A 10,591-nucleotide genomic window follows, 5' to 3' on the forward strand; every position below is an offset into this window, starting at 1 on the left:
AATAAAAAAAATTATAAAAATTTACATACACTATGAATTTTATATATGTGTAGTTCTCTTAATATTATTGATTAAACTTAAAAAATTTTTGCAGCTAATGTTGGTACGAATACATTGTGACACATAACACATAATGTCGTAAAAAAAATTAAAAGATCTATGAATTGATTTTTTTCTAGTAAAAAATTTATCTTAAAAATGCGTACGTATAATTAAAAAATTATTGTTTTAAAAAATCAGTGAAATACATATTTACAATATATACAATATTAAGTATTTAAATGTTTAATAGTTATTAAAAGAAGAAAAATAAGATGTTAGATTTTCTGGTTAGCTAACATAATCATCAATTTTTTTCATTTAAATTTGTTTATAAATAATGAATTAATTGAATAAAAAAAAAATTGATATTTCCCATTTAATTTTTCAGCTGTTAGTAGTGGAGTATCTCTTGTATTGTCTTCAATCTTGACTGTTCTTATATTTTCGGGAATGCAAATATATAAAGTTTGGTTAGCATCATCACAAATTTATACAATATTAGGAGGATATATTGGATCGATACTATTTATGTGCGTGTTAACTGCAATAGGAAATTTGGAATCAACAATATTTGGAAAATCTTTTCAACAAAAATTATTTCCAGAAGGTGCATTATTTAATATTGACATTATTATGTATAATTATGTGTAGACATATGAAATTAATTTTGAATAACAATGATATTTTTTTTACAGTTATTTTTTCACTAATGATTAGCTTAATTGCATCAGCTTTGGTACATCGTGTAGCAACTACAACATGTTTTATATTTTCTATGATTGCATTATATTATATCAATAGAATTTCTCAAGAAACATATGCTCAACCAATGCCTCCAATATCAATTCATATAAAGAAGAGGAAATAAAAATAATTATGAAAATTTAATTTGTTTTACAATACTTAAAAAATGTTGAATTATTTCTAAAACTATTTTAAACTTTATGTAAAATTATTTTGTCTTGTAATATTTATGTAATATATACAATATATAATTAATTTTTAATTATTTACTTTTATTTTCTTAAGAATGGGATAATATGAGATAATAAAAGTCAAAATATATTTATATTATTTATAAATATTTTACAATGCTTTAGGATTTCGCTTTCTTTTGCTTCTTCTATGTTTTTCTGCTTCTTCTTTATCACTGAAATACTCAAAAGATTCATCTGATTCATCATCATTAAGAAGATCTTTATTTTCTTTTACATCAGGACTATCTAATGTAGGTTGAGACATAACTTGTTTATAAATTGTCATTGCCTAAAAATACAAAATAATTATACTTAAATAATCTATAAAATAATAATATAATTAAATCTTTTAACATACTTGTGTTACTAAGGCAGACACATCAGAGACATTACTGGGCAAAATTAAAGTATTATTAACTTTTGCTAATTTATTAAATGCTTTAACATATTGTTCTGCTATACTATATGCCGCTGCATTTTTTGCATCGGTTAAATTGAGAGCACCTGCAACAAGTTTTAAACTTTTTGCACGTGCTTCAGCAATAGCTACTAAAGCAGTTGCAGTACCAGTTGCCTTATTTATTTCTTCTTGTTTTGCAGCCTCTATATATAAAATCAAATAAATTATTTAACAATTTAAAACAGGATAGATTAAAAAATATAATTACCTGATGCCAAAATTTGTGCTAAACGTTTTCCTTCAGCGATATTTATCTCTGCTTCTCTAGCTCCTTCCGATTCTAAAACTGCAGCTCTCTTTTTGCGTTCCGCTTCTACCTGCATTTGCATTGCTTCTTGCACTCTTTGTGGCAATCTTATGTCTCCTATTACAAAAAATTGAGATCATTAGAATTTTTTGAATAGTAGGTTTTTTAATTTTTTTTTAATTTTAATTTTAATTTTATTTTTAATTTTTTTAGTCTTACGTATTTCATATCGAAGACATGTTATACCCCAAGCTTCACTTGCTTTATTTATACTATCAACAATACAAACATTAAGTCCCTCTCTTTCTCTGAAAACTTTATCTAAAGATATTTTTCCTAATTCAGATCTCATTGTGGTTTGAGCTAACTGAACTACAGCAAATTCAGGATCATCAACACCATACGAAGCCAAAAATGGATTAACTACTCTTAAGTATAATATACCATCAATATTTAATGTTACGTTATCTGTTTGAAAATATATGATTAATATTATACTTTAATATTGTATTTATATTTTTTAAATATAAATATACAATTGATAATATGTACCTGATGTAACAGCACTTTGTTGAGGTATTTCTATAGCTATTTCTTTGAGGCATTGAACATATTTAATTTTATCAATTATTGGTGTAAGAATATTTAATCCTGGATTTAAAATTCTATGAAATTTTCCCATTCTTTCAACAATCCATGCCTAAAAATAAATTTTATTATTATTAAAATAGATTAGATTTTAATTTATTTTACAAACCTCTTGTTGTGGAACAAATAATATGATGGTATTCATAGGAGTGCCGGATTTGCATCTAACAAGTTGTGTTACTGGTAATTTACGAACAGTATGTTCAAATTCAAAAAGTGGCTGGAACTTTAAACAAAAATTTTTTTTAAAATGATATAATATGGTTAGAAAATTGTGATTATAAAATTTTTAAAATTAATTAAAAAATATTGAATTTACCTTTATAATGCCAAAATTGCGAGCAAATTGCTTAAATCGACAGTTCATTTCCCATTTATATGTTCTCAACAACATTATATTGACAAGCATGCAAGATAATTTTAAATACTATAATAGGTTAGATTCACACGTTTCAATAAGTTAGGTTCAAATTTTAATGAAAAAAAACGTTAAGCATAATCCATTAAATATTTTTATATAATATTCAAATAATTGAAGAACAAATATTTTCATTCGTAAAACATGATATTTTGTTCTTTAGATGTCCAAATATACTATTACATTTGATAAAATACATTTATACAGGATACTTCATGTAACTTGGCACAGCAACTTCTTGGATAATTAGTATATGGAAAATGATAAAGGACATAAAATGAAGCTATGTATGTACATATACATTTTATATTATTATTATTTATTATATATATATAATTTTTTAATATACATTTAATATATTATTATTATTAATTATTATTCTATATTTTATGAATATATATTATTTTATGTTGCAATTATTTGATCTTAATACTTTATTAAAAATTATTAGACATTAACGGAATTAATTTGTAATGCAAAAAAGTTTATATAATCTTAAAAAAAACAATGTAATTTTTATATCTCTATAAATATATAATAAAATTGATAAAAAAATATAAAATGTATTATTTAATTTTGTTTTCTCAAATCTTTTTTTATTTCTATTTATTTTCATAATTTGATTTATTTATTCGAAATAATATATAGAAATCAAAATATCTAATGCCATTATTTTTTTTTTTCGCAAAATGTTTTACTATTATAATTTCAAAAAAGATGTCATACAAATAAAGATTCAAAAATCCTTTATTAAAAAATTATAATAAATATATGAAATTACAACTAATTATTTCTGTTCAATAAAATATAAAAATAGATTCATGATATTTATTATATTAATATTAGTATTTATATTTTATTTTTAGTTTTATTTCAAAGTATCATTTATAAATTTTTATTGCTCATTGTCATTTATAAAGTTTTATTATATATAAATTTATATATAAAATTATTATATTAAATATAATAAATCACTTACAATAAATAAATTAGTAAACAGCTATTGTGAACAAATTAGGTAGATATTATCAAATCATTCTATTATTTTATATTTTTTTTATAATTTTTTATTAAAACTTTTTTTCATATAAACTCATATATATTGATATCATTTATTTTTCATATAATTGATATCATTTTATCGAAAATAGGAATACTATATATATATGTAACAAGAAGAGAATGAATATGGATCTTAAGAAAAAGCAAAAGTTTCGCAATATTTTTTACTTTATTAAAATTTTTTAATTTTTTTTTTTATATGTATTGAATTTGTAAACTTTTTTTTTCCAAAAAATTAAATTGTAAATTTTAGTAAAACTATGCAATTTAAATATTGTTAATATTGTATTAAATAATATCCTTGAAATATAATATTCATTATTGAAATATAATGTATTAAATAAATTATGTATTAAAAAAAAAGTATCAATAAAATAATACAATCATTTGGACTATTCCATTAATAAATCATTATCAATATATATTTAATTGAAAATTAAAAAAAAATTAAAAAATACATCTAATAATACTTGAAATATTAAAACTAATAATAGTTTACATACGATATAAAATATTAGAAGTATAATACGGGTCATGTATAGCAAGATCATAAATTAAATTATTAGAAAATGGTCAGGTAGTATCAAATATGACACGCATTTAATTATTATATTCTTTTTTAAGTTTCTCAAAATTTTTGAAGTTTATCAAAATACTTCTGACATCTAATATTTTATTGGCTGATTTTTATATATTGTTATATATATCTATATTATATTTTAATAAAGTTTCATATAAGGAAATTAATTTTTTATGAAATATAGCGATAAACTTCTTCGATATTATTGTTTAATAAATTTGAATTTTTTTTAACATCATTATATTTTTATAAAAATCATTATATTATTTTTAATATTATATATTCTTACTGTCATCAAATTATTATGCAGGTTAAGAAATTTTTATATATGTTAAATATTCAATGGTATAATGTATACTTAAATAAATGTAGATATGTTTGAATAATAATTTAACGATTTTTTTATGAATATATATCATAAATGTCAAGATCAAATATAAGAAATATATACGTATAATAAAATGACATATGAACAAAGAATTATCCAAATATTTATTTTATCGTTGAATATGTTTTAAAATAATAAATTAATAATAATACAAATTAAAAATAATTCCATATAAAAAATGATATTAAAATTTCTATAAATAAAAAATAAATAAAAAATTTAATATTACATACATTTTATGTTTTATAAATTAGTATTTTTTTAACTTTTTCTACGAAAACAATTTTAAATGTCACTTAAGTAATAACAAATTATATAAAACAGAATAATTTATTATCATTAGTATACCTAATTATTATTTCTTTTAACTATGAATATTTTTTTTATTTCTCGAATGATTAAGTATTTGCTTATATAAGTTTGTTTGTGCAAATATATAAATAGATGGAATAATCTAGTTCGTATTCAGTTTTCCAAAAGAAGTTCTATAAGAAAGAAATTTAATTATTTTGATTATAAAGAATAATAAAATTTTTCATTATGTACCATAATTATATTGTATTATTAATATTATCTTTATTAACGTGGACATATGCTGAGGAACTTTATTCTGATAAATATGATTATGTGAATATTGACGAAATTTTGGCAAATGATCGTTTACGAAATCAATATTATGATTGTTTCATCGATGCAGGCTCTTGTATAACTCCGGATTCGGTGTTTTTTAAAAGTAAATATAAATTCTTATTAAAATATGATAATATAAAAAAAAATCAAAATAAAATTTACATTTAATTAAAAAATTATTAATTATTAAATAAATTATTTAATTTTTAGGTCATATAACCGAAGCATTTCAAACACAATGTAAAAAATGTACCGAAATTCAAAAACGAAATATGGACAAATTAGCAGAATGGTTTACTGCAAATGAACCAGAAAAATGGAATCATTTCGTGGAAACAATGATAAAGAAAAAAGATGAAAACGCATAAGGTTCACGTTAACTAATTATTAATATTATATAATTATATAATTAATATTATAATTAATTAATTGTAATTAATATTATATAATTATAAATTAATATAATTAATTTTTTATATAAAATAGTGAATAGTAGTAATTATTAGTAATTGAAATATATCTATTATATTCTAATTATATAATGTAATGACAAATATAATAAAATTATTATAAAATATAATTTAAATTTATAATTTGTAATATCTTTGTATTTTTCTAGCAATATAAATCACGATATTTTATGTTTAATTACATTGCTTAGAAATTGAAAAAATATAATTCATGTTTAGTAGAAATTTTTTTTTAATATATGTATTATATAAGATTGAAAATTTTAAACAAATTGAAATTTTTTAAATGATACAACAAAATTTTATTTATATATATAGTTAAATATAGTTAAGTATATATTATTTTAAATTAATCGATATTTTAATTTTATCACGTGAGTTGGTTTCATGTTTGACAATATCGATAGATGAATTAAGCGCGAAATTTTAAATCGCATGTAAAAATATAAAATAAGTAATACGTACATATATATGTATTATAAATATTATATATATTATCCAAATATTTTATATAAGTAATATGATAAGAAGAAAGATTTAAAAGATAGAAAATATTTTGATTTTGAAAGTTCAGATTTTAATTATTATAAATTGCATTAAATTAGCAATAAAGATATTATTTATTAATTAAAAAATGTTCCATTTTCTGAAGATATATATATATTTTTTTTGATACTTCTATTTTAATAATAAAAAAATTACAAGTTAAAATTTGTATTTTTTTTTATTATCTTGAATGTTATATACTTTCTTTTTGTATTTATATATAACTTTTATTATTTATAATTCAAATGAAAATAAATCTAGGGAGAAAAATCTTTATTAAAAGCAAAATAGTTTCGCGTTTCATGAATGCTGATGTATCTATTATTTCTAGAATATCTTTTAATAAAATATATAACATAGAATATTAAATATGTAATAATGAATTTTAAATAATCAAAAAAAAATTCTTTTTTCTACTGTTAATTTTTAATATTTTATTTAATTTGTTAACAATTATTTTAATGATTTTTATTTTAATAATATTTATATTTAATATTTAATTAAAATTAAAATTGTAAAAAATTATTTTCGTTTGATTTTTTCAATACATGAAAAATTTAATGAAATGATGAATCTATCGACAATTTATATATCGTAATATAAATATGAATAAGAATATACAAAATATAAATTAAAATCATCATGTGAAGTGATATTAATGATATTAATGATTGTTATTATTATGATGAAAATTTTAAGTAAAATTACAAAAAATATCTTAAGAAAATTAAAAAATGTTTTACATTAAGAAAAAAGAATTTAATATTCATTGGTTATTATAAACCGATTGTTGGAGAATTAACCAATAGGAAGCAATGTTGTTCACGCGGGGAGAAATAATGCAGTGGTTAAGGGAGCAGTCTACTGTGATAATTGTGTGGTAACTGACAGTGCAGTGAAAAATATCGTATATGTAGGTTTGCATCATTATTCATATCAAAAAATTACACTTTAATCTAAAATGTCATCTCCTGCACAGGTGGTGAGTAATATTTTTTCTTATCGACTTTTCAATTCTCATAAATTTTTCTATTGTTCTTCGTTAAATTTTCTTTATTATCCTTATTTTGACAATTTGTTATAGATTTATTATTTTTTCATATATAGAACAAAGATATTGTCTATTTTTTATTATTGTTTTATTATATTAAAATAAAAATTATAAATGATCTAAAAAAATATTCCATCGAATTGTTATTTTCTTTGTTTTGAACAAGTACTATCTTATATAGCGCATTCGTTGATTTTCGTTTCCGTTTACGGGTTATTAATAACTAAGTTGGTAGTATTGCGAATATGTTTTTAAGAGTTTATTTACATTTAAAATTATTTTAATTGCAAATAAAAATAGAAAAAATTTATTCATTTTATAGATATGAAATCGATATTATTTTATTGTCATTTTTTTTTATTGTAAGACATTTTAAAGCTATATTATATATAATATAGTGTAATTAATGTGTTAATTTTGCAACAATAGATTTACTTTACTTTCTTTAATATGAAAATTAAATACCAACATTCTTAATACCATACACTTGTTTAACTATCCTAACCAAATTATTCTTATGTTTTTATGATGCTTTAATCGATTGTTTAATATTATTTATAAGAATAGAAATAAAAAATATTGCATAAAATGTATTTTTATTTTATGAAAGCAATAAAATTAATATTTGAAATTTATTATTTTAAACATTCTTCAATTTTTTTTTCATTGTTTTCTTGAAATCATAATACGAAAATTTATATTTATATATAATGCAAAGTTTACATGTATAAAAATATGCTTTAAATTTCATTAATACAATTATGCTTTTTTTCTTATATTTTAAACTAAAAGAAATATTATAATATAGAACGATTACAGAACAATGATTGTATCTTTATTATAATATTTTTCTATTACTTTATTTTTTATATTATTTATTTATTTTTTCTTTAATTTTATGTTTCATTACAAATAAATTTTAAATATTCACTAATATTTGTTCAAATATTTAATATAATTTGTTATAATACTATCTGTTAAACATATATAAATAATATTTCTTAATATTTGTTGAGATTTATTCAATGATTAAAATAAAAAAAATATTTTGATAAATAAAAATTAATTCATTCAAAAATGATAATACTATATGCATCCAATATTTGTTAAATATAATCAATATATTATTTTGAAAATAAATTTATATTTTTATTATTTAAAAAGTTATTTCTAAGAAATAATTAATATCGGCGAAAATGAAATAATAAAAAAAATATATATAGATTGATTTCTAATTTTAAATTCTAAATAAAGAAACAATTTATAACTAAAGTTTTCGAATGAATTGAATGATTATTAATGTCAATATATTTGAGTTAAAAAAAAAGTGTTATGGAACTACGCACGCTGAAATATATTGCGATATATATATCAATTGTTATTTCATGAAACTGCGCATCAGTTTCAAGTAATTTACATTAACTAAAATCTACTAAATACTAAAATCTTTATCAGATCTTGTTCATTGGAGAATGGTATACTGAATTCTTATATTAATGCAAGTTATACATCTGAAATTGATATCTTGATTTTGATATTAATTTACACGTATTGCAAATTGCATTATGAAATCAAGCAGTTAATACATAATTGCAACATATTTTAATATATATAGACTATTTTAATTACATTTAATCACAATCAACGAATTCGATCTGAATTTCATATTTTATCTGTTTCAGTTAAAAAGTATTGGTCCAAAGTTAGTCCCGTTCTTTAAAAGTGTGTCTGTATATTTTATATTACTGGCTGAGCAGCCGTCTCTACTGACGGCATGTTTCAAATGTTTACCAATTATAAGTCTTATCGTTTTTGTTCTGCTACATGGAATTAATTTATCGCAGGAGTAAGTGCAAAAATATTTTGCATGCATTAATCCTTTTACGTCACACTTTTATTTTATAATTGACAATATTAATTATTTCTATTATTCTTCAAATATTATATTTAAATCTGAAAAAAGTTGCATTAATAGCGTGCCATCAATTTTAGCGATAAAATAAAGATTAATTAACTAAAGTTTATTGACTTCTATATATCTTTATTTTCAACATTAATATAGCAATATATCCACAAAACATTTATATCTATAAAATGATAGTGCTAACATTTAGCAAAGCGGAAAAAACAAGTTAATCAAGTATATAACATTTCCGTGATTACTTGTAGATGCTAGCCAACCATTTATGATCTTGCTTACGCTTATTTTCAAGTTTTTTTTTTTTCCTAATTGGTAATGCATTTTAAATATTCCGCCAATTCTTTTCTTAACAATTTCCACATTTCACAGATCGCATAAAATTCGATCTTATAAGAGCGATTTTTATTGGAACAAAGAAGAGGATTGATTTATTATGAAGCAGAGCAATATTGTTTCTGTTGATTTTATGAATATATCAATGACTACTTTTATTTTTACATAAAATATGAAACATCGTTATTATGTTTTGATAATCAGTAAAATATTAAACATTCCTATTCAACGATGTTTTTATAATATTTTTAAAAAATTCATTTTAAAAAATGAAAAAAATATTATAACTGAAAAAATCACCTGAAAATGTAAGTGTAAGCAAGAATATTTTTTTCATTGCTTCTATGCTTCTTTTGCTTACAATCTTAAACCATAAAAGCTGGGCACTATTTACCTAAAAATTTAAATTAAATAGATTATTAAAATTATTATTAATGAAATTTTTATTATTTATTATTCTAAAAATATGTTACTTACTACATAATATTATTATATTATATGAAATTTATTTCAAATAAAATATATCTATTCCTGTTATGATAGAAATGATATAATATTAATATTTATTCAATAATATTAATATTTATCCACTAATATTGAATTATTATTTTATTTAATTTATTCATACATAGAATAAGAATAAAAAATTTAAATACATACTTCTATGTAATTAAATACATATTTCTATGTATTCTATCAAAAAATTTTCAAAACAAAATTATTTGAAGTATTATAATAAAAAATTATAATAGGAAAAATTTTTCAAAATTATTTTTTTTTTGATAAATTTCAAAATTAATAATTTTTTTAAACAATAT

The 10,591-nt window shown here is 19.4% G+C and overlaps 5 protein-coding genes across 8 annotated transcripts in view; 3 read left to right on the plus strand and 2 right to left on the minus strand.

Moving 5' to 3' along the window:
• Positions 1 to 55: 55 nt before the first annotated feature.
• On the plus strand, positions 56 to 1,126 carry LOC102671153 (protein KRTCAP2 homolog). Of its 2 annotated transcripts, none has more exons than XM_006607429.2 (3): positions 56 to 202; positions 431 to 649; positions 738 to 1,126. In XM_006607429.2, exons 1-3 carry the CDS (start codon positions 199 to 201, stop codon positions 908 to 910), a joined length of 396 nt encoding a protein of 131 aa, XP_006607492.1. In that variant the 5' UTR covers positions 56 to 198; the 3' UTR covers positions 911 to 1,126. The 2 variants fall into 2 exon arrangements, with proteins under 2 accessions (XP_006607492.1, XP_006607493.1); XM_006607430.2 differs by lacking the exon at positions 56 to 202 and adding an exon at positions 266 to 329.
• On the minus strand, positions 1,038 to 3,059 carry LOC102671012 (stomatin-like protein 2, mitochondrial). Its single transcript, XM_006607428.2, has 7 exons — positions 2,694 to 3,059; positions 2,484 to 2,600; positions 2,279 to 2,426; positions 1,946 to 2,194; positions 1,688 to 1,843; positions 1,378 to 1,622; positions 1,038 to 1,308 (listed from the first exon to the last, which is right to left on the minus strand). Exons 1-7 carry the CDS (start codon positions 2,781 to 2,783, stop codon positions 1,129 to 1,131), a joined length of 1,185 nt encoding a protein of 394 aa, XP_006607491.1. The 5' UTR covers positions 2,784 to 3,059; the 3' UTR covers positions 1,038 to 1,128.
• A 2,164-nt stretch (positions 3,060 to 5,223) lies between these two features.
• LOC102670786 (ejaculatory bulb-specific protein 3-like) lies at positions 5,224 to 6,027 on the plus strand. The gene is made up of 3 exons (XM_006607427.2): positions 5,224 to 5,555; positions 5,663 to 5,838; positions 5,908 to 6,027. The coding sequence occupies exons 1-2, from the start codon at positions 5,363 to 5,365 to the stop codon at positions 5,818 to 5,820; spliced, it is 351 nt and encodes a 116-aa protein (XP_006607490.1). The 5' UTR covers positions 5,224 to 5,362; the 3' UTR covers positions 5,821 to 5,838; positions 5,908 to 6,027.
• A 1,237-nt stretch (positions 6,028 to 7,264) lies between these two features.
• The window catches only part of LOC102670554 (lysoplasmalogenase-like protein TMEM86A), a 5,628-nt gene continuing 2,301 nt past the window's right edge, over positions 7,265 to 10,591 (plus strand). Inside the window, exons 1-2 of the mRNA XM_006607424.1 lie at positions 7,265 to 7,450; positions 9,202 to 9,365. Coding sequence (XP_006607487.1) covers positions 7,430 to 7,450; positions 9,202 to 9,365 — 185 coding nt within the window. The 5' untranslated portion in view covers positions 7,265 to 7,429. The remainder of the gene's footprint in view (positions 7,451 to 9,201; positions 9,366 to 10,591) is intronic.
• The window catches only part of LOC102681787 (intraflagellar transport protein 81 homolog), a 9,464-nt gene continuing 8,149 nt past the window's right edge, over positions 9,277 to 10,591 (minus strand). For 2 of the 3 annotated variants that reach the window (XR_004149761.1, XR_004149763.1), the window contains one exon: positions 9,277 to 9,472. The gene's annotated coding sequence lies outside the window, so the exon portion shown is untranslated. Of the gene's footprint in view, positions 9,473 to 10,130; positions 10,168 to 10,591 lie in introns of those variants that run through there. The other variant, XR_004149762.1, reaches the window with a different exon arrangement.

Source organism: Apis dorsata, unplaced genomic scaffold (assembly GCF_000469605.1).
Source record: "Apis dorsata unplaced genomic scaffold, Apis dorsata 1.3 scaffold_5, whole genome shotgun sequence".
Classification (NCBI taxonomy): Eukaryota; Metazoa; Arthropoda; class Insecta; order Hymenoptera; family Apidae; genus Apis; species Apis dorsata.